We start from the raw sequence: 24661 nt of genomic DNA on the forward strand, positions 1-24661 counted from the left end.
ATACCATGCTGTACGGAGCCGTGCTGTGCCGTGCCACACTGCTGTCCCATCCCATTCTGTCCCAAGCTGTGCCAAACAACACCGAGCCGTGCTGTAACGTGCCGCGCCATACCGTGCCATTCCCGACAGTACCGAGCTCGCCGTGCCGTGCCATGTCATGCCCCGCCGTACTGTACCGTTACTGTTCCGTACCGTCCCGAACCGCCCGGCCCAGCCCCGCCCCGCGCCGCTCCGTCCCGAGCCGCCCGGTGCCTCCCGGCGCCGCCGTGGCCCCTCCCGGCGGGCGCCTGCGGCGAGCCCGGTGCCAGTACCGGTGTCCGGTGCCAGTACCAGTACCAGTACCGGTGCCGGTGCGAGGGGCGGGGCCTATCCTCACCGCCCCTCCCCTCCCTTTCGTGGCCCCGCCCCCGGCGCGCGCCCAGCGCTGCGGGATGGGGAGCCGGGAGTGGGCGTGGCTTGTTGGGGGCGTGGCCCCGCGCGGCCTCGCCCCGTCTCCCCCGCCCGGCGCGCCCCGCCCGCGCTCGGCGGTGCGGGATGGGGCGATGGCGCGGGCGGGCGCGGGGCCGCCGCGGGAGCTGTCCCTGGAGGAGGTGCTGAAGTGCTACGAGCAGCCGCTGAACGAGGAGCAGGCCTGGGCGCTCTGCTTCCAGGGCTGCCGAGCCGCCGCCGCCGCCCCCGTCGCCCCCGCGCCGCTCCGCACCGCCGACATCCGCCTCCGCGCCGACGGCTCCCTCCGCCTGCCCGCCCCGCCGCACGGTGAGCGCCGCCACCGCCGGGGGGGGCGGGAGCGGGCGGCGCCCGGGCTGGGGGGGGGACGGGACGGCACCGCCAAGCGGGGTTTACCGAGGTTTACCGGGGTTTACCGGGGTTTACCGGGGCTTACGGGCACCAGGACTTGCTGGGGTTTACCGGGGGCATCGGGGCTTACAGGCACCGAGAGCGGGGCACCGGGGTTTGCCGGCACTGGAAATTATCGGCACCGCGGGAGCCGGGAGCGCCAGGGTTTACGAAGGTTTAGCGGGGCTTACCGGCACCGACACCCGGGACACCGGGACCTACTGGCACTGAGGCTTGTCGGAGCTTACCGGCACTGGGAGAGGGGCACCGGGGCTTACCGGCACCGAAAGAGAGGCACCGGGAGCAGGGCACTGGAGCTTACCGGCACCGGGATCCGGCACCGGGGCTTTCCTGCTCCAGACCTTAGCAGCACAAGGAACGGGAATCTGAGATTTACCGGCACCAGAGCTTACCGGCACCAGGGCTAACTAGCACCGGGATCTGGGATATCGGGACTCGGCAGCACTGGGGCTCGCCTGCACCAGGAGTGTGGCGCTGGGATTTACCCGCCCCGGTACTTGCTGGGGCCGGCAGCAGCCTACGGTGCTTACTGGCACCGAGACTTCTTGGTACCGGAACCCGGGGCATCGGGACTTAGCAGCACAAAGAGCAGGGACCCGGGACTTACCGGCACCGGGAATTACCGGCACCGGCAGAGGGTGCTGCGCCAGCCTCGGGGACGCGGAGGGACCGGGGGTATCGGCATCGGGGTGACCCGCAGAGGCCCCGGCGGGAAGGACTGGCAGGGAAGGACCGGTACCGGAGTGGCAGATGGGCAGGAGAAGTGGCACCGGAGAGGGGAACAGGCATCGAGGCACCGGCAGCAGGGCAGCAGCGCAGGGGCTCACCAGAGAGACTGGGAGGACAGGAAAAGGGGTGGTCCCAGCACCGGGGAGCAGGAAGGTGGCACCGGAGGGATGAGGGTGAGCCCCAAGGCCTGGCCCTGGCAAGGGGGACTGACACCAACTCTGCCGGTATCGGTGGAAGGGGTGGCCTGGGGCCTGGGCGAGGGGGTGGGCTGGTGACTTTGGGGTCTGGGACTGGTGTGGCACTGGTACTGGCACCAACAAGGTCACTAGCACTGGGTGTCCCAGTGAGGCTGGAGCCAAATGTGGGTGTTTGTGTGGTCCTGGCACCCACTATGGGGCTGCAGGACACACAGCAAGGACAGATGGACCAACACATGGACACCCACACGGCACATCCCACGGGCACCCATCGCCCACATCTGCACTGCAGGGGACCTTGTCCCCCACTCCAGGCCCCGGGAGTGGCACATGGGACAGCCCCATCCCTGACCTTTGGCCTCCCAGCCATCCTTCCACACGTGGCTTGCACTGCCAGGTATGGCTGTGACGGTTCCAGAGTGGCACCAGGCTGGCTGCCAGCGGTGACACCGGTGGCTCGACGCCACAAGGAGCACTTGGAGCGTGGCCAACGCCTCCACCCGTCTCGGCCCACGGCGAGGCCACCGGGGATGGCACCTGGTGTTGTGGGGTCACTGCCTGGCCTCACTCACAGGGGGCAGGGACACTGCAGGTCACTGTGTGTCCTCAGCACAGGTGGCTCCATGCCCAGGGCAGGGACACGCACAGACATGGCACGTGCCCGTGGCAGCTGGGCATGGCGTGGTCACACCGGCTCCGCTGGTCCTGCATGGGAATGGCCCCACACCCTGCCCTGAGCCACCACAGGGCTGGAGCCGGTGTCACCTGCCAGTGCCACCTATCAGTGCCACTGTGCCACCTCCTGCTCCCAGGCTGCGTCTGTGCCAACCTGAGCCATCTCCCCAGGGATGAACCAGTGAAGCTTTCACCGGGAAAGCCTGAGGATGGGAGGGCTCCAGGTGCCTCTGGGTGCCACTGCAGGTGGTGGCACCAGCCTGGCACATGCCTTTGGAGCTCTCTCAGGGCACAGGGCTGGGTCTGGGCTGGGTGAGCCAGCAGCACCCTCTAGAACCACTCCCAGCCCCTGTCCTATGGGAATTTCCCCCTGTGACTGGGAGGAGGCTGCTGGGACCCACCAGGTGGCATCCAGGTGCTGGCACTGCAGTGGGAGCCAGGCACAGTCCAGGACATGTTTTTTTTGATGTGTGTGGTACCATGGCAGGGCTACCACTCGTGCTGGCTTTCCTGTCCATTCCTGGCTTGCACACTCTGGCAGACAACTGGCACATCCTGGTGGCTGCCGCATTGATCAGCTCAATGCAGAGCTAATGATGAGGGAAGCAGAGCAGGGAGCTCTGGGGACACTGCAGAGGCCACTCTATTCCTTTTCCTGCAGCTGCCAGGAGGGTTCAAGCTGCCCACAAGCATGTCCTGGGCTCCCCGTGTGTGCATGCTCCAGCTGTGGCTGCCAGTCCCCACACTGCTGGTGCCCACAGTGTCAGTGCCCACATCCCAGAGGGGTGCAGGGGGCATCCCCCCATGGATGCAGAGCTCTCAGCTCCCTCCAGCCCTGGAGGTGAGGGGTACATGGGTGCTTGTGCCCCTCAATGTGCCCTTTGGGAGGCTGTGCCAGCACTGCCTGATAGCAGGGCTCAGGTGCAGGTGCCCACTGTCCCTTGGAGTCATGCCCTGAGACCAGGACAGCACAGGATGAGCCAGGGAAGGGGATCCCAGCTGGGGGAGGAGCAGTGGGGATGTGAGCAGCTCAGGGTGTGGGTACCACATCCCTGGGTGATGCGGGGTGGGGTACTCAGCTCGGAGCTGTGGGTACCAGTGCTGACTCTGCCCTCCTCCCCCAGACCTGCCCGCGCTGCTGACGCCCTCCGCCGAAGCCCAGGTACGTGGGGCACCCGTCTGCCATCACAGCTCGGTACGGGCTGGGCACAGCCTCCTGTCCCCCTCGCCCGGGGGTCACAGGTCCTGGGACGGGACCCCGCACCAAGGAGGGGACGGAGACAGCTGGTGCCAGAGTGCGTGCTGTCCCCAGCCGGTGCTGTCCCCGCAGATGGTGCAGTCGCTGGGCTTTGCTGTGTACCGGGCGCTGGATTGGGGGCTGGACGAGAACGAGGAGCGAGAGCTGAGCCCGCGCCTGGAGCAGCTCATCGACCTGATGACCAACAGCGACTCGGAGGACAGCGGCTGCGCCACGGCCGACGAGGGCTATGGGGGGCAGGATGAGGAGGAGGAGGGGGGCGAGGGCCCGCCTCGCTCCGTGCGCACCTTCGGGCAGGCCATGCGCTGCTGTGCCGCCCGCCTGGCCGATCCCGCCGGCGCCCCGGCTCACTACCAGGCTGTCTGCCGCGCCCTCTTCGCAGAGACCCGTGGAGCTCATGGCCTTCCTCGCCAAGATCCGCGATGCCAAGGAGGTGAGCATGGGTGCCTGCTGGCACCACAGCCCTGCTGGGGAAACCACTGCAGTGACAAGGGACTGGGGACACTGCTGTGGCCCCCTCTGCCGATCCCAACCACGGCTGCTGGTGCCGGTGTTTGGCCTCTCCCAGACTGCTATGCTGGCTGGGAATCAGGAACTGGGGTGCATCTCAGTGCTGCAGCCCCATGGCACAGTCCTGGCTGGACCTTCAGTGCCACCAGAACAGGGTGACAGCATCTTGTGCCTCAACAGCTACTGCAGAAGCTGAAGGAGGATGAGGAAGAGGAGGAGCGGCCGGCGGCAGAGCTGGGCAACCTGCGCAACACAGACTGGGTAGGGCAGCGTGGCCGGGCACGAGGGCTGTGCTGGTCACAGGTGGGTACTGATGCTGTGTCTGTGTGTCCCCCCAGGCCCGGCTGTGGGTGCAGCTGATGAGGGAGCTGCGGCACGGTGTGAAGCTGAAGAAGGTGCAGGAGAAGCAGTTCAACCCTCTGCCCACCCGAGTACCAGCTCACGCCCTTCGAGATGCTCATGCAAGACATCCGTGCCCGCAACTACAAACTCCGCAAGGTCATGGTGAGCGTGGCCACCGTGGCGGCCCCTCACCCTCCATCCTGCCACCAGGATGCCAGCAGGAAGCACTGACCCCTTCCCTCCCCAGGTGGATGGAGACATCCCCCCCCGGGTGAAGAAAGATGCTCACGAGCTCATACTCGACTTCATTCGCTCCCGGCCCCCCCTGAAGCAGGTGAGTGCCAGCACTGGGCACCTCCCTGGCATGACAGTGTTGGTGGGTCCCATGGGTGCCATCCCTGAGCCATGGCCACAGCTGAGGTGCCATCTGTGCATCCCACAGGCATCAGAGCGGCGGCTGCGGCCGCTGCCCCAGAAGCAGAGGACGCTCCACGAGAAGATCCTGGAGGAGATCAGGCAGGAGCGGAAGCTCCGGCCCGTGGAACAGAAAGGTACCGGTGTCCCCTCCCTGCTGTGGCTGTGTCACCTGTGTGCCCATCCCCATGGTGCTGAGCCCGTCCCTCTGCAGGATACAGCTCCTTGCCCTGCATCCCACACGCCTGTGCTGGCCGCCTGAGCTCCAGCTCCTGCCTCGAGCTGTCCCCGGTGCCCAGCCAGCGCCGTGCCCCCCGCGCCCACGGCCACGCGTCCTGCTCAAGGCACCCACCCTGGCTGAGATGGAGGAGATGAACCTCTCCGAGGCAAGGGAGAACCTGTGGATGTGGGGAGACACGGGGGGTGCCAGGGTGCCCTTGGTGACACAGTGCCCATGGCCTTGCAGGACGAGGACTCTCCGGCCACGGAGGTGCCGCTGAAGCGGGATCGCTCCTTCTCAGAGCGGGACCTGGCACAGCTGCAGAGCCAGCTGGGGGGTGACCAGGCTGTGCCCCAGGACCCAGAGCCGCTACAGCCTGAGCCCCGGCCCCGCTCAGGTACTGCCAGGGTCCCCATGCCCCAGGGGTCTGTGCCACGCCTTTCAGCAGTGGTGGCACCAGGTAACATGTCCTTGCCGTGGCCTCCCTGTCCCTCCCTGCAGGCTCTGTCCCTGCCAGCTGCCACCCACTGCCAGATGGCCCAGCACTGCCCAGGGCTGCCCTCGGCGCTGTGGAGGAGAGGCCAGAGGATGGATCCAGCGCTGCCCCTGCCAGCAGCTCCAAGCACCTCTGGCTGGTGGGTTCTGGGGGCTGGGGACACCAGGCAAGCATGACTGTGGGCACATGGAAGCCTGGCACAAGGACACATGGTGGCTGGGAGGTCCTTGTGCCAGAGACACTCTGCCCCTGTGCCACAGTGAAATCCCACCCTGTCCCACAGGAGTTCAGCCACCCCGTGGAGAGCCTGGCCCTGACTGTGGAGGAGATGATCAACGTGCGCAGGGTGCTGGTCAAGGCTGAGATGGAGAAGTTCCTGCAGAGCAAGGAGCTGTACAGCAGCCTGCGGAAGGGGAAGGTGGGAATGGGGGACGGTGGGCTGGAGGGACTGGGGGCCATGTGTCCCCACCCACCCACCCTCAGCTCAACCTGCTCTGCCCACAGGTCTGCTGCTGCTGCAGGGCCAAGTTTCCTCTTTTCTCCTGGCCCACGTCATGTTTCTTCTGCAAAAGGTGAGCATGTGCCAGACTGTCCCATGCTGTGCTGTGTCACAGGGCTGAGAGGGCAGCAGCAGGGTCCCCACAATGACCCCTCTCACCCACCTCTCTCTGTGTCCCTAGGTCTGTCTGTAGCTCCTGCAGTCTAAAGGTAAGGGACTGGCTCTGGGCAGTGCCCGTGTCCCTGTCCCATCCCCACTCCACTCCTGTCCTGCCGTGTCACTGCACCTACCTCTGACCCATCTCCATCCCTGCGTGCCCTATCCCTATCCCAACTCGGTCCTACCCCATCCTTGTCCCTGTCCACCCCCGCCCTGACTCCCGCATTCCGGCAGATGAAGATGCCTTCCAAGAAGCTGGCTCACATCCCCGTCTACGCGCTGGGCTTCGAGAGCCTGCCGGGCTCGCTGCTGCCCAGGCCCCGCCGCTGCGCCGGAGGAGCCCTTCCAGTGAGTCCCCTGAGCCTTCCTCTCCCCCTGCCCTCCTCCTCCTCCGCCGGCGGGGGCTGACGGGGTGCCCTGTGCCGCAGCTCGCTCTCGGGGGCCGTGCTGGCGCCGGGTGGAGGAGGAATTCCCGCACATCTACGCCCAGGGCTCGGTCCTGCGCGACGTTCTGCTCCGACTGCGCCGGCTTCGTCACCGACGTGGTCAGCTCCAGCCGCCGCAGCGTGGCCGTGCTCAACGCCAGCGCCGCGTCCCGGCGCCACGCCAATGGCTCGCTCCCTCTACAGCGACGCGTGGCTCAAGTGAAGGGCCGGGAGCCCCGGTGACGGTCGCCACGGGGGTGCCGGTCACCCCGGCACAGCCCCCCGATGTACATATATACATAGGATGGATACACACAGCTTCTATATTTATATACATTATGGACCAGGGGTCAAAGGACCCGTTCCCGCTGTCCCCGCCGTTCCCCTTCTGTCCCTGCCGCCAGCCTCCGAGGGGATGCATCCTGCTGTGGGACACCTGCAGCCCCCGGGAGGACGGATCCCGCTGCGGGACAGCTCTTGAGGGATGGATCCTGCTTGTGGGAACACCCACAGCCCCTGCGTTCGCCCCCCGGCCCCGCTTCTGTGCCAAGCCCTGGCTGTGCCGGGGTGCCCGGTGCCCTGGGCTGGCATGGCTGTTCTGTATGTCCCCTCCATAATAAACCCGCTGGGCTGCCCTGGGGCTGCGTGCCTGCTCCTGAGTGCCTGAGTGGACGGGGGAGCGGGGTGAAGGGTGCTGCGGGGTGTGAGGGGATCGGGGATGGGGGACACTCCATTTCATCGTGCACATCTCCCGCCGCCATCCCTCTTCCCGCCCGCGCTGTGCCCACACCCGTGACCCCGCACACGCACCGTGGGAACGTCCCGCTTCCCCATTCCCACGCCCCTTCCGCATCCCTGCGCGCTCCCAGCCGCGGGCCCAGTCCAGCCTGTGCCTCGGTCGCCACCCGTGTCCCGGTCCTGTCCGGGCCGTGTCCCCGCCGTGTCCCCGCCGTGCCCCGTTTCCCACGCTCCCGGTTCCGGGACAGGTCTCACGCGCGGAGCGTGACGGATCTCGCAGGGGGCGTGGCCTGCTCAGCATCAGCCAATGGGTGCTCGCGGTGGGCGTGGGCGGGGCCGGCGCGCGGCGGGTGCGCAGGCGCAGTTCGGGCGCAGGCGCGCAGCGGGCGGGGGCGATGTCGCGCCGGGCCCTGAGGCGGCTGCGGGGGGAGCAGCGGGGGCCAGGGAGGGGCCGGGGCTGGGCGAGCTGGGCCTGGGAGCCCGGCCCGGAGCGCGCCCGTGAGGGGGGGCCGCCGCCAGCCCCCGGGAAGGGGTCCCGCGGGCCGCGCCGCGCCGGCGTCAGCAACCGCTTCGAGCTGGTGAGGGGGGGCAAAGCCAGGGGGCTCCGGGGTGCAGAGGGTGGGGGGAGGTTCCTGAGGGGCAGCTGGGGTGGCAGGGGCTCGGAGGGACAGAGACTTCTGAGGGGATAACTGGGGGCAGTGACTTCGGTATGACAGCTGGCTGGCGGATGAGGACATTGCTGGGGGACAGCTGAGGTGACAGTAACTTGGGGTGGCTGGAATGACAGGCAGAGGCTGACGGGTTTGAGGGTGGCTGTAGAGAACAGGGGGACAGTGAGTGAGAGGGGCTCACAGTGGCGGTGGCAGGGTGTGTGGCAGTGATTTGGGGTCAATGACTGGGGTAGGAGTGATCGCTTTGGGTGGTGGGTGAGTGGGAAGGGTGGGAGGCAGCAACGGGGGCTGAACTGGGAGAAGAGGCCTGGGAGTGCTGGGTTTGGATGTTGTCAGAGCTGGACTGGTGGAACTGTTTTTAGGAACATTCCTGCCACCTTCCCAGCACTGCAGGATCCCAGTGCTGAGTGTCACATGGGCCCTGGTGGCACTGCTGGGTCCTTGGGGTGACAGGTCCTGGTCCTGCTCTCCAGACATTCTCTGTCCTTGGCCAAGGCCTGGAGCATAGGCAAGGCTGGGTTTGGAAGCTCTTCCAAGGGAAATTGGGGTCCGTGGTGTGAGGGGACACATCATGGTGGTCCTGCGCTCCTCTCTACGTGCATGGGACTGTCCAGGCAGCCACTGGGTGACACGAGGGATGTCCAAAACTCCGTCTGTTTTGCAGAGCTGTGGGGAATTCCATCCCTGGGCTGTCCCTGCAGCTTGTCCCTCTGTTTACAGATCCCAGCTGAGGAGTCAGAGGATGAAGCGGCGGCCGGAGAGGAGCGGCCGGACACGCGGCTCAGCGATCAGGACACGGCAGGAGGGAACCAGGAGGGGAGCAAGGACAGGAGCAAGGAAGGGGCTGTGACCGAGGAGACGGACGGTGATGGACAGAGAGAGGGGCAGGAGCAGCTGGACCAAACGGTGACTGCTCCCAGGGATCCAGGGGAGGGACAGGACACACACACTCAGACCTGGGGACTCGCATCTGGGGGAGGGTGGGCAGTTTGGTGCTGAGTCTGATGTGTAGGATCCAGAGGGATTCTCCAGCTGCAGAGAGGAGGTACCAAAGGAAGGAGTTGTGCTGTGTCCACATGAGCACTGAGGTCAGGCCAGGGAGGAGTGATCTCAAGGAGGCATTTGTTTTGGAACAGGGGTTGTGAAGATTTCAAGTAGTGTCAACTGAATGCTGAACCTCTTCTTCCATAGTGATTTGTTGTCATTGGTATCAATATTCCTCCTGTGGTCTGTGCCAGCCCAGAAATGTCTCCTTGCAGGATTTTGTAAGAAAGACATTTAATTAACAATTTTCCATGGCAAGCCCAGCCCAGATCTCACTGGAGAAGAGGATTAGGGGGGGCAAAGGGGATTGGCCCCTGGTCTCACTTGTTTGCTGTGCATTTGGGGTTTGTGTCCCTGGTTTGGGTGGCAGAGGAGCAAAGTCCAATGTCTGTGTGCATTCCAGCTGTGCCAGTGGCCTCTACCAGCCCAGGGGCTGGGAGTGCTCTGGAGAGTGGGTCCAGGGCTCCTGACCTGGTGACTTTGCTGGGCCAGCGCTGCAGGACACACCTGTGGCTGCTCCCAGAGCTCCAGGTGGGATAGAGCCAGGACAAGGCTTGGAGCAGCCTGGTCCAGTGGAAGGTGTCCCTGCCTAGACAAGGGGTAGGAACTGGATAAACTTTGAGGTCACTTCCACCCCAAACCATTCCATGATGCTGTGATCCCTTGCTGAATTTCCTGCTAGATCCTGGAAATGTGCTTCCCAGCTGTGCCAGCCAGGTTAGGGAATCCCCCCAGCACCCTGAGCTGAAGCAGTTGCATCTGCAGGGAGAGGCACTCTGGGGCTGGCACCTTTGTCAGGTGTTGGTTTCTGTGGAAATGGGAGTGAAACTGGGAACAGTTCTGCTTCCCCCAAAAGCAGAAATGCGGCTTATCCTGGGGACTGAAAGAGCTGAAGCATTTCCTCCACACCTGGCACAGCTAAACTTGTTCTCTCCTGATTTTGTAGCCTCATACATGGATGTGAAAGTCAGCTGAGGTTTAAGCCTTTGTGAATCGTTGGTGCTTTTTTTTCATTTTCTCCTTGTGTCTTGATTTCCACCCACTAACAAAGACTACAGGGTGAATTTTGGTTTCTTTTAAGGACCTTCAGTGTGCTGATCCCTGTGGGAAATGCTCTTCTTCCCATGGAGCTGGCACCCCTGCAGTTCATGGGAATGCTGACAGCTCTTCCCTTTGTCTTTGCAGCTGGCAACGAGTAACAAGCCACGGAAGAAAAAAAAGAAAGGAAAACCAAGAAAAATTCAGCAGGAGAGACTGTGGTATGTCTGTGTGTGTTCTCAGGCAGGGATCAGGCTGGTTCCTCCAGTGGGGTTGGCAAAGTTGGAATTCTGAGGTGCTGTAGGAGAGATTCAAGGCAAAAAAGCCATTTCAAATTTTAAAGAAACCTCTTTGGGATCATGGAATCCTGGAATAGTTTAGATTGGAAGAGACTTTAGAACTCATCTCATTCCATGGCAGGGAGACCTTCCATCAGACCAGGCTGCTCCAAGCCCTGTCCAGCCTGTCCTGTCACTCTCTCCCTGCCCAAAGTCCCTCTCCAGCTCTCTTGGAGCCCCTTTAGGCACTGAAGGGGGCTCTAAGGTGTCTCCAGAGTAGAGGGGCTCCAGCCCTTGGAGCATCTCCGTGGCCTTCTCTGGACTCATTCCAGCAGTTCCACATTGTTCCAGTGCTGAGGACCCCAGAGGTAGAAGCAGCAGATGGATTAAAGTCATTGATCTTAATTCAATAGGAGTGAGGCTCAGGTGGGAGCTGGTTTTCTGGTGAGGTTTGAGTCTGAACTGTCCACAGAATTACAGAATCCTTGAGGTTGGAAAAGACCTCCCAGGGAATGCCACTCAGGAGTGAGTTTCTGAGGTGGACAACCCTCTTGGAGAGCCTGTTTCCTTTCCCAATCCAAGAATATTGAGCAGCAGGGGGACATGTGCCAGCTGGAGGCTGGGGGGACACCCAGACCCAGGCAGTTTGGTTTGCCAGCAAGGGATAATACAACCTCTGTTCCAGCACTTCCATGCAGAGCACATTCTCCCTTTCCTGTGTGCACTCCATGCACAGGGCCTAAATTTAGCTTGGAAAGGCAGAGGCTGGCACTGCTTCTTGGGTGTCCTGAATGGAATTCTGTGTTCCCCCCATGGACATCATGAGGAGGATGTGAAACTGGCACGTAAGAAATGTGTCACTTGTTGTTTGTTGGGGGAAGATAGAGGGAAATCAGGGTTAAAGTGTTGTGTAACTGTTGGATGTGAGCTGCTGGATGGATTCCTGGGGTGGTTGGAAAATGGGGAATGGGAGAGTTGGATTGAAGTCATGTGAGTGTTTGAGACCTTGTCATGAGGCTCACAGCAGTCACTTGGTGTTTCTGTGGAAAATAGAGTGTGAAGGCTGGTTATTTAAATATTGAAAATGTCTTTGACCAAGGGCCTGGAGTGTCATGACAAGGGGAAATTTCTCCCCACTATCAGAGGGCAGGATTAGATGGGATAGTGGGAGGAAATCCTTCCCTGTGAGGGTGGGCAGGCCCTGGCACAGGGTGCACAGAGCAGCTGTGGCTGCCCCTGGATCCCTGGAAGTGTCCAAGGCCAGGTTGGTCAGGGCTTGGAGCACCCTGGGAGAGTGGAAGGTGTCCCTGCCATGGCAGGGGTGGAACATGATGAGCTTTAAGGTCCCTTCCAACCTGAACCATTCTGGGTTTCTCTGAAAAGCCACAAACCCTCACCTAGGGATCAGGATGAGCTGGTGTCAGCTCTGTGTGATCTGTGCTGGGTCACCTGCAGGCTGCTGTGACTCAGCCTGTAAGAAATGCCTTGGCTTTGCCTCTCTTAAGGAAGACAACGAGCTGGAAGACATCGACAGCCTTCTGGAGAGGATCGAGGACCCCAGGCTGGCACCGCAGAGCCAGGGCGGCATCACCACCGACAGCCGGCCCCTGCTCTATGTGGAGCACAGGTACTGCTGCCTCCCACCTGCCTCTGGCCTTGGTGCCACAGGATACCTGCTCCCTGAGGAGCTTCCCAGTGGGATCTAGCCAGGAACTCCACAGCTTGAGTGAAAGGGTCAGGATGGTTTTGCACATCCCTGCTCCTGTCCGCTCCTCTGGAAGCTGTGTTTGGTTCTGATGGGTGTTCTCTGCTGCCAGGCCTGCTTGCAGTGATGGCAGGGCAAGATTAGTCTCCAGAGGGACCTTCCAGCCTCAGATCCTCTGTGAGAGAGCCTCTGCAGAGGTGCCAATAACTCTGCTGTGTAAAGCTTGACATGGGATTCACTTGTGCTCCCAAGCCCAGGCTTCTCCCAGGAACATCCCAGCTAAGGCTGCAGCTGTCCTGGAGAGGGCAGCAGCAGTATTCCCCAGCTCTGGAGCAGAGCATCAAGAAGCCTGGCTGATGGAGCATGGCTTTCCCTTCCAGTTCTGGTAGTTCAGTCTCCTTTCTCCATGCTGTGTCTGATCAGTGGGGAGTGTGTGACAGGTTGGGGGTTTTCCAGAGGCACTTTGGGGTGCTGGCTGTTGATGGAGAGATTTGAGTGTGGCACTGTTTAACTGATGGAGCTTTTCTTTCTTCATTCCACCTTCTCAGAAACTTGAATCCAGAGAATGAGTTGAAGAGATACTTTGGGGCTCGTGCTGTGCTCGGGGACCAGAGGTGAGTCCACAATTTGATATTAAAGCCTTTTCCAAATCAGAGGAGGTGTGTCTGTCCTGCCCTTGGCAGGTCTCATGGAGTCCCCAGTGCCACACCCAGGCTGGTAATCCTGGGCTCAGGGTGTGTTACTCATTTAACAGCTGCTTATTGGGACAGAGGAATATTTTCTGCCATGTGTACAAGGGAAAAGACTTCTCCAGACTTTTACAGGCATTTGCTTTTTCTTTTGCTCCTTTCCCTTCTCATTCATTTCCAAACCACCCTTCAAAGTCCTTTCACTCAAGGTCACAGAGTGCAGACTGATTTTGTTTGTTTATCCACCATTCATCCCTTGTTGCCATTCCAGAGCCTCTGGACAGAGAGTGAACCCTGAATACTTTCAGCATGTCTCCTGCACTTGTTTCCAGGGGCCCAGGGAACCTGTTGCTCCCTGGGTGTGATGTCTCTGCATTTATCCACTCCACTGTGCTCACTGTCATCCACAAATCCCCTCTCACTTCCATGAGCTGGTTGGAAAACCAGGAAAGGTCAGAGCTTGGAGGAGTGCAGGTGGAAGGAGGGAGAGAGTTCAGTCTCTGGAATAGAATTTGGTGCTTGAGGAAGAAACTGCAGAACCTTGGGATCGTCCTGTGCAGGGTCAGGAGTTGGACTTAGTAATCCCTGTGGGTCTTTTCCAACTCAGGATAGTCTGTGATCCCTTTCTGAGGAGAAGTGACTCCCTCAGAGTAGCCTTGATCCTGAGTTGCTCCTGAGCCAATAAATTGTGCATTTTTGAGTACAACTTAAACTAATCCAGTTGAAGGCCCTGCTGGGAAGAGGGATGAGTCAGAGGGATGTGGGGCTCTCCTAATTGGACCTGGGAAGCTGTTTAGAAGCACAGAGGCAGCTGAGAATTTGGCAGGGATAAAAACAGGGAGAGAAGCTCTGGAAGTGGAGATGCTGGAGGCACTGGCTGTCCTAGATGGTGCACATAAGGCAAAGCCTGAGCACAGGTATGCTGTATCTTGAAGGCAAACTCAGAGCTCAGCTCTGTGTAGCTCTCTGTGGGGAAGAAATTGGATCTCATTTTTCCCTTTAACATGGTTTCATCCCTCCTCCTTGTGTCAGTGCAGGGAAGTTGTGACCTGTGTGTTCCCCTCCCCAGGCCAAGGCAAAGGCAGCGGCAGTACGTGCGCAGCATGTGGCTCACAGCTCCCAAGAATACCTGGCCACGCTACAGCAAGACAGGTGAGGCTTTTGGGGCTGCCTCCTGCCCTCTTAGAGGACCATGAGATATGGAATCTAAGAGGAAACTGCTCCTCAGCTGGTGGAAACACCTCCTGCCTCAACAGAGAGCTCTGTAGAGTTGTACCTTTTTGATTTGGGTTTGTTTTCCCCTCTTTTGGAGGTAACAGGGCATGGGTGCTTCCCATCTTAACAGCAGAATTGCTGGATAATGAGAAGTGTTCTGGGGAGAATGAGTGGCCTGGGCATTTTGGGTGGGTTTGGGACTTGGACTCATGAGAAGGGGGGAAAAGAGTGAAATTCTCTGTGAGTTCCCAAAACCACATGTATCTCTAGACCCAGAGACGGGAGTGAGCTCCTGATGCTGTGAGAGAGCAGAGGAGGTGCTCCTGGGCTACCCAGGTCTCCCCTGCACCCTGCAGGTATCACCATGCAGCTGCTGGACACCCGGAGGGGCGTGCAGCACTTCACCTTCGAGCACCACCGGGAGTACCAACAGGTGCAGTTCAAGTTCCTGGACGCTGTGGAGTCCATGGACCCCAACAACATCGTGGTACGTTGGGCTGGTGGTGCTGTTCCCTCCTGAGTTCCTGCAGCCCCTCTCCCTGGGAGTCTGGGCTGGTGCATTCCAGTGGAATTGTCTGGGCTGGAAAAACCTCTAAGCCACTGTTCCCCAGGCCACCCCCAAGCCATGTCCCCAGGTGCCACATCTACACGGATTTTAAATCCCTCCAAGGATGGGGAATCCACCTCTGCTCTGGGCAGACCGGGCCAGGGCTGGAGAACCCTTCTGGGGAAGGAATTGTTCCAGATATTTGACCTGAATCTCCTCTATCACAGCTTGAAGCTCTTTCCTCTTGTCCTGTCCCTGTTCCCTGCAAGCAGAGCCTGACCACCCCCCCACCAGCTGCCCTCTCCTGTCAGGAGCTGTGCAGAGCCAGAAGGCCCCCCTGAGCCCCCTTTTCTCCAGGCTGAGCCCCTTTCCCAGCTCTCTCAGCTGTGTCTGGTGCTCCAGACCCTTTGCCCTTCCCTGGACATGCTCCAGCCCCTTGATGTTTGTGTTGGGGTGAGGGGCCAGACCTGACCCCAGGACTGGAAGTGCCCCAGCAATGCCAGCACAGGGGTGAGCACTGCCCTGGTGCTGTGGCCACACCATTGCTGACACTGGCCAGGTGCCAGAGGCTTTCCTGCCCACCTGGGCTCGTGTCCATCCACTGTCACCTGCACACCCAGGTCCTTTTCCAGCCACTTTTCCCCATCCTGAGCATTCATGGGGTTGGTGTGACCCACAAGCAGGACCCACCATGTCACCATGTTCACCTTCATCCCATTGACCTCATCCCTTGATCCATCCTGTCCAGATCCTCTGCAGAGCCTTGGATTATTTATTCCAGTCTTGTTTGGACTGCTAGGACTTGTTTGGGCAGCAGAGCCCTGTGTCACTCTGTGTGGGCTGAGGTAGCATTGAGTGCTGAGCTGTGCTGTCACCTTGTTGATCAGTGACCTCCTTGGTGCAGAGGAGGTCTGGTGGCTGGTGGCTGAGCCTTGGTGGCTCTGCCAAGCACGTGCCAGGTCACCTTCTGAGAGAGGAGCCCACAGGAACTGTCCGTTTGGCTGCAAGGGTGGGAACAAAGCTCCCTTGTCTCAGCTCCTAGCTGGGAAAGGAGGAATATTGTATAAACCCATAGTGAACTGGCAATCCAAACTAACAGCTGTTCTATTTATAAACTCCTGCAATGATGAAAAATGTGTCTTTTCTTGGTATTTCAGCAAAACAGGCTTTTGTGTTGGGAGTCCTTCATGCGTGTCCGAGCTCATTAAGCTGTATGGTAACATTTATAGTTTGGAGTGATAAGCAGCAGCAAAATTGCTCTGCACCCAACTAAACCATAACTGAGGGATGTTTCTCTGAAAGGTCTGGCCACATGAGCTGGGATACATGCCCTGGAGATGTCCTTTAAAGAGCCCATTGTCTGCTAAATAAAATTTACTTCCTTCTGCTTTCCCACCCTCGGCTCAGGGCCGCAGGGCTCTCTCCAGCTCAGCAGTTCTGCCTGGATTGAGGGATTTGGATTAAGGGAACCAAGGTAATTCCTGTGCAGCAGTCAGTGTCCCAAGGACAGCTCAAGCTCAGTCCCCACACAGGACAGGCTTTCCATGGTATTTTAATCTGGATGCTCTGACCCTCTTAGGGGTCTGGCTGAATCTGAGGACATTTGTACAGTTTCAAGTCTTCCCTTTTCCATCAGGGTAAGATCTAACAGATGGATTTGGCAATTCCAACAATTTTCCATGGTCACCACAGTCCTGGCATAACTAGAGCCCAACTCTACCTTGTTGCTGTGGTTTCAGCACATAAAATATTATTTTTTGGTAGCCTCTAGTTCAGTGAGTGTTTTTCTGCACTTACTGGTAGGTTAAAAAGGTCTTGGTGAGCTTTTCTTGGCTTTTTCCATCACAGTGACCCTGAGTGCTCCTTGTCCCCTGCAAAAAGAATGGACTAGAAAGGAAAAAAAAAGTTTTACCCCTAAGGAAGAGGTTAAGCAGCAGGCAAGTGGCTCCAGGCTGGGCTGGGCCAGCCTGGGACATCAGTCTTTGTGCTGTAGGTGGTCCCGCGGGTCCCCACCCTGCAGATGGAAACTTCTGGAGCTTTGGAAGCTTTATTTTTTCAGTTTTAGGAGGAAAAATATAATCCCCAAACTAAACTGTGACAAGATTGGTACTAGCTTCAGCATTTTTTACTGAACTGAGGTTTTAGGTACTTAGAAAAGTAGCTATTTATATTATAATTAATGAATTGAGAAAGTTTTTAGATTAAACTTCTCTCTGAAGCGGGAAGTAAATATTTATTTATTGTTATTATCCATTACCACTGATTCCTGGATTTGTAATGGATGTCTTCAAATTTCCCTCAGTATCCAGAGCATGCAAAACCCTGATCAAATGCTCAGAACTGTTGAGGGATAGATAAAAAACCCAAACTGTAACAGTGCCTGCATCCTGTTCTCTCCTTTCCAAGGAAAGGAGGAGCTGGGAGAGATCTGAAGGAGGACAGTGACAATGAGCAAAGGCCTGCTGGAAAAGCTGGGAGGGAGCTGCCCCAGGGAGGACATTGAGGGCTCCCAACCTTCACATGGTGGGGACAGAGCTCCCTGTGCCCTTCCAGCTTGGGGATGGATCTGGCAGGGTTGGGTTAAGGAAACTCTTGGCATTGTGTGTCACAGAGCAGGTGCTGGAAAGTACCTGGGTCAGTGACCAAGTTCCTGAGACGCTGGTAATGACACAGAATCTTTGCATGCTCTCGTGCAGCTGCTGCTCCAGATGAACCCCTACCACGTGGACTCCCTGCTGCAGCTCAGCGACGTGTGCCGCATGCAGGAGGACCAGGAGATGGCCCGGGATCTCATAGGTAAGAGCGAGGTGAGGAGCAGATGTGGTGGTGTGAAATCCTTCCCTGGCAAGGGCAGTGCAGGGCAGGAGCCTCAATCCCAGAATGGTTCCTTTTGCCACCCAGGGTGGGATCTATGTGGAAGTGCTCACTGCCCTGGTACCTGTTGCCAGCAGGCTGTGTGAAGTACCTTTGTGTCTCTCTGGGCTGGGAATGAGCTGATTTCACTCTGAACTGAGTGCAGGGCAGTGCTGTGTCCCTGTCCTGTCCCTGACACTGCCCTTGCTGTCCCCAGAGCGGGCTCTGTACAGCCTGGAGTGCGCCTTCCACCCCGTGTTCAGCCTCACCAGCGGGACCTGCAGGCTGGACTACCGGCACCCAGAGAACAGGTGAGCAGGGCTGGGGAGCAGGGGGCTCAGCTGGAGCTCCTGGCCCCCCTTTGGCCACAGCCACCCACATTCACCACTGCTGCTCCTCCAGGGAGACCCCTGAGTGTCCCTTAGTACTGGGAGCTCCTGGGATGGGGCTGGAGCACAGCAGCTTGTGCATGGAAGCTTCTGCACAAAGCATCCCTTTTCCCAAGGGATGCCTTCCTGCAGTAGGAACTGTCCCTGCAGTAGGAGCTGTCCCTCCCTGTCATCCTTCTCATGCCATTAGTGCCTCTTAGCCCAAAATGGTCATGAAAATGCTTGCTGCATGTTTCCAGCCATCACCCCCAGCACTCACACTCCTCCCAGCCTGGATCTTTATGTAACTCCAGCTCTGCAGCTGCTGGGAAAGGTGACTTTATTCTGGGAATTTTCCAGTCAGCTGACCAAGCCATCTCTCCCAAACTGCTGTACCTGGAGGGTGCTCACGTTTCAGTCCCTCTGGGTGACAGGTTTTGTGCCATCAGTGACAGGTGTTGGGCCTCCCCACTCTGTGTCACTGTCCCCACACCACTGGGACAAGGTGGGATGTGGACTTGGGGGATTTACTTGTCTTGGTCCCAGTCTCAGAGCAGGTTGTGAGTTTCTGTCCCTGTTCTTGGCATAGAAATAACAAAAACAAGAGATGGGAGCATTGGGGGTCTGGGGCACTGCATGCCACCAGATGTGATGCTTGGGGTGAGGAGCTCTTGATGACTGTGTCCCCTTTTTGTGGCACAAAATGCTTCTTTCCACACCTGGCCTCTAAGTCCTGCTGCTGTTCCCCGTGCAGGGCTTTCTTCCTGGCTCTCTTCAAGCACCTGATGTTCCTGGAGAAGAGGGGCTGTCCCCGCACAGCCCTGGAGTTCTGCAAGCTCATCCTGAGGTAGGTGCCTGCATCGGGTGGGGCAGTCACCCCAGGGGGTCCTACTGCTCCTGGGCTTGGTGTGGGCTCATTCCCACCTTGGAGCTGCACAGCTCAGCTCTGGGGATGTGCTGGTGCCCTTGGAGAGGTGAGGGGTGAGGAGGGGCCCTGGTGGTCTGTGACTGCCAAACTGTGGCCTGAGCTTGGATCTCAGCAGAGCAAAGTGTGGCCTACTCAGTTGTGGCCCTGATCCTCCTGGGTGGTGGCAATGGACTGTCCCCTCTGTAGGGACAGAGAACCACTGTGTCATCCCACTGGCCATGCGGGAGCGACCGTGTTCTGTTTCTCCACTTGCTGAGTCACTGGATGTCACTGGGAGAGGCTGTTTGACTCAGAAATCAGGGCAGCTCTCTCAGCTGTTGTGACACTGGTTTGTTCTCTCCCCCTGCCCCAGCCTTGATCCTGAGAATGACCCTCTCTGTGTGCTGCTGCTGATCGACTTCCTGTCCCTCCGGGCCAGGGAATACACCTTCCTGACCCGCCTCTTCCAGGAGTGGGAGGTGAGTGGCCAGCAGGTGAGGGGGTGGTGGGTGCCTGGTGTGCTCCCCACCAGGTGAGCCCTTCAGAGGGGAATCTCACTGACATTCCAGCAGCACTGGAATGATCCATAAAGGCTGGGCTGTTGGTTCCTGTAATCCTTGGATCCTGCAAATAGTTGTAAGAACTCAAAATTGCTCACTCAGCTGTGGGGGCACTGAGCCAGTGGCTGGGAACTCATTAACCCCAGCAGGCAGAGCCCCAACCCCACACAGCCCAGCTCTGCTGCACAGCATCATTTCTCAGTAACTCTCTGTCTGATCCTGCAGAGTCACCGGAATCTGTCCCAGCTGCCCAATTTTGCCTTCTCGGTGCCACTGGCCTATTTCTTCCTGAGCCAGCAGGAAGAGCGCCCGGAGCTGGAGCGGAGCCAGGCCCGGGAGCGAGCGGCCCGGCTCATCCAGCTCGCTCTCATCATGTTCCCAAGCGGTGAGTCTGTCCCCACCGGTGGGGCCACCCTCCAGGGCTTTGTCACTGTCCTCCTCTGGGACAGCCGGGACTGGATTCCCGGCAGGCGGATGGAATTTGCCAGGGGCCTTTGAGGAGAGAGCCCTGAGTCAGAGTGGAAGCAGTTGGGCAGAGCAGTGGTGCCTGCACCCAGCTTGGTGCAGTTCTGGGTTCCTCACTGAGGGGCAGGAGCGTGTCTGGGGAAGGGGCTGGAGCAGGTGAGGCAGCTGGAGGCTCATCCTGGAAAAGAGGCTCGGGGAACCTTCTGGCTCTGCACAACTCCTGACAGGAGGGGAAGCTGGCGGGGTCAGGCTCTGCTCCCATGGAACAGGGACAGGAAAAGAGGAAATGGCCTCAAAGTTTGATATGGGGAATAATTCCTCCTGCAGAAGTGTTGTCCAGCCTTGGTCAGTCTGCCCAGGGCAGAGGTGGAGTCCCCAATCCTGGAGGGACTTAAAAGCCACGTGGCCATGGCACCTGAGGACATGGGTTAGGGGTGGCCTTGGCAGTGCTGTGGGAATGGTTTGGCTCAATGATCTTAGGGGCTTTTCCAACCTTACAATTCTGTGATTCCCCAATTCTGTTCTCCCTCCCCAGAGCAGCTGATGTCCTTTCCAGCAATGGTCAGGGGTGAGCAATGGGGGAGGGTGAGAGCTGCAATCTCAGAGCAGGGAGATGTCTCACCTCCTCGGGGCTGCCCAGAGCAAGGACAAGCCAGTCTCCTTGGCTCTCCCTCCGAGGCACAGCTCTGTTTTGGATGTGCTCTCCCTATGGGTGCCCATCACTCTCCCTTTCATCCCATGGGTTCTGCTGTCCATAAAAGGAGAACACAGCCCTCAGGCCCCGGGGAGGGTGTGTGCAGCAGGAAGAACCAGCTCTCCAACAGAGATTCAGTTTGTGGGGGCTGGAAACATCTTCTAGGCTGCTCGTTGGGGTGACTGAAATAATGCCCGTGTGAGCACAGGGACCAGCAGTGTCCTCACCCCCTCCTTGTGTCCCTGTTGATGCCCCAGTTGGAGCAGGGGAGTGACTCTGCGGGTGACCCCACCCCACTGCCCCTCACCAGCAGGTCCAGATGAGTTCTCTGCCTTTGTCTCGCAGTTCTGATGCCTCTGTTGGATCACTGCAGTGTGCAGCCCGATGCCAGGGTCGCCTCCCACCCCTTCTTTGGGCTGAATGCCCAGATCAGGTAAGGCCTGGAGATGTTCTCAGCAAAGGGAAGGGATCGATTTTGCTGGCGGCGGGGATCTTGCGTGCTCAGACTGCTAATGGAGGAGCTTGTTTGGGTTCCCTGAGTAGGCTCATTTGATAATGCCTCATTTGATAATCCTTTTGATAATGGATTTCCATAATGGCCTCTGGATCAGGCTGACAGACCCACCACCTCAAGGTGGACGGGTCAGAAGTTCACCCCAGAGCCTGTTGGTGTGTGCAGGGAGGAGAGCGACGCGTGTGTCCTCCCAGGGCAGGCTGTCTCCAACCAGTCTGTGTTCCCTGGACACGTGGTCTTCCTCAGTGTGCAAAGCTCTCCCTCAGGCCAGTGCAGCGTTCCCTCATTTCATGGCTCTGCTTAGCTTAAAAATAGATGGAGGCAGAAGTTGTGGTGGAGGTGGATGGCAACACCCAGGCAGAAGCCTGCAGTCCTCTCGTGTTCCCACGCCAAAGGGCAGCGCAGAGCTGACCCCTCTCCATCCTGTGAGGAGCAGGAGCAGGAGGAGGAGGGTGCAGTGAGTAACAGCCATCTCCCATAGCCAGTCACCCGCCCTGAACCAGCTGACGTCCCTGTACGTGGGCAGGACGCACGCCCTGTGGAAGGACCCGGCTGTCATGGCCTGGCTGGAGCCCCACGTCCACGAGGTTCTGCGCATGGTGGAGGCCCAGGACGCGCTGGTGCAGGAGGCTGAGCACAAGTGAGCACAGAGGGTGGAGGGCAGGGTTCCTGTGTCAGGGGTGTGGGACAGAGGGTCTGTCCTGGGCAGCAGCAGTTCCAGTGTGTGGGACAGGGCTCAGAGCCCCACAACTGCTGGTCTGATGCTGAAGGTCACGAAGGCAATGGCTCTTCTGCTTTTCACAAACGGGAATGTAGAGCTAAACCTGCACTGCACATCCTGTACTGCCTTCCCCAGGCTTGGCTGTCACCTGCACCCTGGAAACATCCTGGAGAGGGTGGAGGGGTGGCCTGGAAGGGCAGGGGTGGCCACACAGGGCAGGTGAGAACTTAGAATCACTTCCCAGTGCTGAGAAACAGGAGAGAGTCCTAAACCAAGGTCAGTCTGCTCATTCCCTGAGCTCTCTGCTCATTCTCCAGAGCTCGCAGGTGCCACTCCCTTTGGCTCACTCTGAGCCAGCTCCATCCAATATGGCCTTGTCCCCCAGAGCCAGGGAAGCTGCTGACACTGCGCCTGGAGCAGCAGAAATGGGAATGTGCCTGCTCAGGGCTCACTGCTCTGTCCCCTCCCCGCCTCAGGAGGAAGATCCGGTACCAGAGCGCTCCCAGGAACATCTACCGGCACATCATCCTCTCGGAGATGAAGGAGGCAACAGCAGCCCTGCCTCTGGTGAGGGGCCTGATGGGACACAGGGGCTGCAGCTGCACCTGTTGTGGTGGCACTTGTGTCCCTGCTGGGCCCATCCTAACCCCTGTCACTCACAGCTTCTGTGGGCACCCACGATTGCTGCTGCTGGATGCACAGCCTTCATCCCTTCTTTTCTCCTTCATTCCTTCCTTTCTCCTTCAATTCCTCCTGTTTCCTCCCCCTGCAGGAGGTGACCTCCCAGCCAGTGATGGGATTTGACCCCCTCCCTCCTCTGGATTCCATTGTTTCCTACACTCGACCGGAAAGGTACCACCTGCACTGCTGGTGCTGGTGCCAGCCGTGTTCTCATCGTGCCTCAGCCCCAGGCCAGGCTGCACATGGGCACTCGGTGTTGACATCCTCCATGGCAGAGGAAGAGCTCCAGGCAGGCAGAGTTACAGGCTGGACTGGTCCTGCTGCTTCCTGTCACCACTGGCCATTCCCAGCAATAGGGCAAAAGTCAGGGAAAACCCAGGCCACAGCTGACTGGGAGGGTTTGGGGTAAATGGAAGTTTAAATACAGCCAGTCCTGGTGTTGTGGTGATGCCATGTGTGTGTTCCACACCAGCCCCCTCAGAGCAGAGCTGGAGAATCATGGAATCCTGGAATGGTTTGGATTGGAAGGATCTTAAGCTTATCTCATTCCACCCACTGCCGTGGGCAGGGACACCTTCCACTAGACAGGTTGCTCCAGGCCCCTTCAGCCTGGCCTTGGTCGTGTTTTGTGACTGGTTTGCTCAGAGCTGCTGCTCAGAGTTGCCTGAATCCAGACTCTCATTGGAACCCCCCAGTTCCATCCCTCAGGGCTGGTTCCAGCAGCACCATGGTTCTCCCAGCACTACCACACCACACTGAGGAGTCACAAACTGAGCTGTACCTTCACCATAGTGCCACTTGTGTCTTCCAGGACGAGCCATCCCTCCAATGAAAGCACTTTATCCCTCTTCTTCCGCTCGCTGTTGCCAAATTTTAACTTGCAGGTGAGTGCACGCTGCCGTTTGGGTGCACCGTTCCCCCGTGGTGTTCCTGCTCCAGGCCCCGCCTCTGGGAACAGCCTGGTGCTGATTTGGCACCAGTGTTGTCCCTGCCCCTGCCACCACAGTGCTGCTCTGTCACAGGGGGACGGCCGGCACGACGGGGACGACGAGGCCGGGGCGGCGCAGGACCTGAACCAGGGGGTGAACAGGCTGATGGCGGCCATGCGCGACATGCTGGCCAACATCCAGTTCCAGGAGCCCCCCGCGATGACAATCCCGAGGGTGATGGTGACTGGGATTGAGCCCGGGTGGCCCCCAAACCCTCTGGCATCGCCCCCGATTTGTGTCGCACTCCAATAAAGTCACACGAACGGACTCGCTGTGGGAGTGGGCTGTTCTGAGGAGGGGGCTGCGTCCGTGGTGTGGGCTCCATCCGGGAGGGGGGCTGAATCCACAGCCCTCTCTGAGCAGGGGACAAGGGCTGACTGAGCATGTCCGAGCTAATCAACAGCAGCTGTCCCTTGTCCCCATGGCAGCTTAGTCCCCTTCTGGCCTCCCCTAGGCACAATTTCCATCCTATTCCCCTCCCTGTTCTCCTGCCTCTTGTCCTTAATTCCCAGAGGGGTTTTACTGCCCTCTTCTTCAGCTCCTTTGTGCTTCCCATAGCCTGGAGCTTCCTTCCCTCCACGAAATACTCTGCACCGTGACTACACTGAACCTTCCAAAGGTCTCAGAGTCCCCTGTGCCACTAGAATTGTGCATGAAACAGCTTTTTCAGACTTTTAATTATGTTTGGAGAAGAAATTCCCCGCCCCTTTGTTTATCATCCTTTATTCCTTCACCTTCTTGAGCCAGGATCAAGGTAAACCACGGTCAAACCTTAACTGATCCTTATTCCCGTAAAGCTTTTTTCCCCTTTTTTGCTGAGTAATGGTGAATACATGGAATAAATCCCTGTTTCTGCTGTACTGCCTCCCTGGGGGCTGTAGCTGGGGTGGGTTGGCCAGGTGTGCAGACCCTGAGTCTCAAGCCAGCCTGCCCTGGCTCCATTCCCCACTGGTACATCCAAATCCCATGGGATCCCATCCCTGTATTTGGCAGCCTGGGTCCCCATGCCCAGTGTGTGCAGCTGAGCCGTTTCCATCCATGCCAGAGGGAAGGGCTTCCCAACGGAAGTGGATAACCGTGGGATCAGCCTTTTTGTGGAGCTGTGAATGGCTCTTTGGCAGCCGCGGGGCTCCAGGCATCAACACGGACCTAAGGCACATGATGGTCAGATGGGTCCTGTCCCCACCCTGCCTGCCCGGGCT

The 24661-nt window shown here is 59.0% G+C and overlaps 2 protein-coding genes across 2 annotated transcripts; both read left to right on the forward strand.

Moving 5' to 3' along the window:
• Positions 1-475: 475 nt before the first annotated feature.
• LOC117001560 (protein spire homolog 2-like) lies at positions 476-7025 on the forward strand. Its single transcript, XM_033069983.1, is given in 18 exon segments — positions 476-756; positions 3584-3621; positions 3790-4104; positions 4106-4150; positions 4408-4488; positions 4566-4655; positions 4657-4731; positions 4817-4903; positions 5012-5120; positions 5198-5296; positions 5299-5369; positions 5450-5600; positions 5705-5838; positions 5983-6117; positions 6204-6271; positions 6380-6407; positions 6592-6705; positions 6786-7025. Coding segments are annotated over 18 exon segments (2094 nt in total). The 5' UTR covers positions 476-542.
• Positions 7026-7915: 890 nt separating this feature from the next.
• Positions 7916-23726, forward strand: LOC117001626 (transcription factor 25-like). The gene is given in 22 exon segments (XM_033070068.1): positions 7916-7960; positions 7963-7995; positions 7997-8098; positions 8912-9097; positions 10421-10454; positions 10457-10494; positions 12057-12178; positions 12805-12870; positions 14015-14097; positions 14517-14647; positions 17404-17503; positions 17778-17871; positions 18683-18775; positions 19209-19314; positions 19621-19780; positions 20900-20987; positions 21550-21708; positions 22266-22356; positions 22562-22641; positions 23282-23354; positions 23493-23613; positions 23616-23726. Coding segments are annotated over 22 exon segments (2043 nt in total). The 3' UTR covers positions 23654-23726.
• The last annotated feature ends 935 nt before the right edge of the window (positions 23727-24661 follow it).

Source organism: Catharus ustulatus, chromosome 11 (genome assembly GCF_009819885.2).
Source record: "Catharus ustulatus isolate bCatUst1 chromosome 11, bCatUst1.pri.v2, whole genome shotgun sequence".
NCBI lineage: Eukaryota > Metazoa > Chordata > Aves > Passeriformes > Turdidae > Catharus > Catharus ustulatus.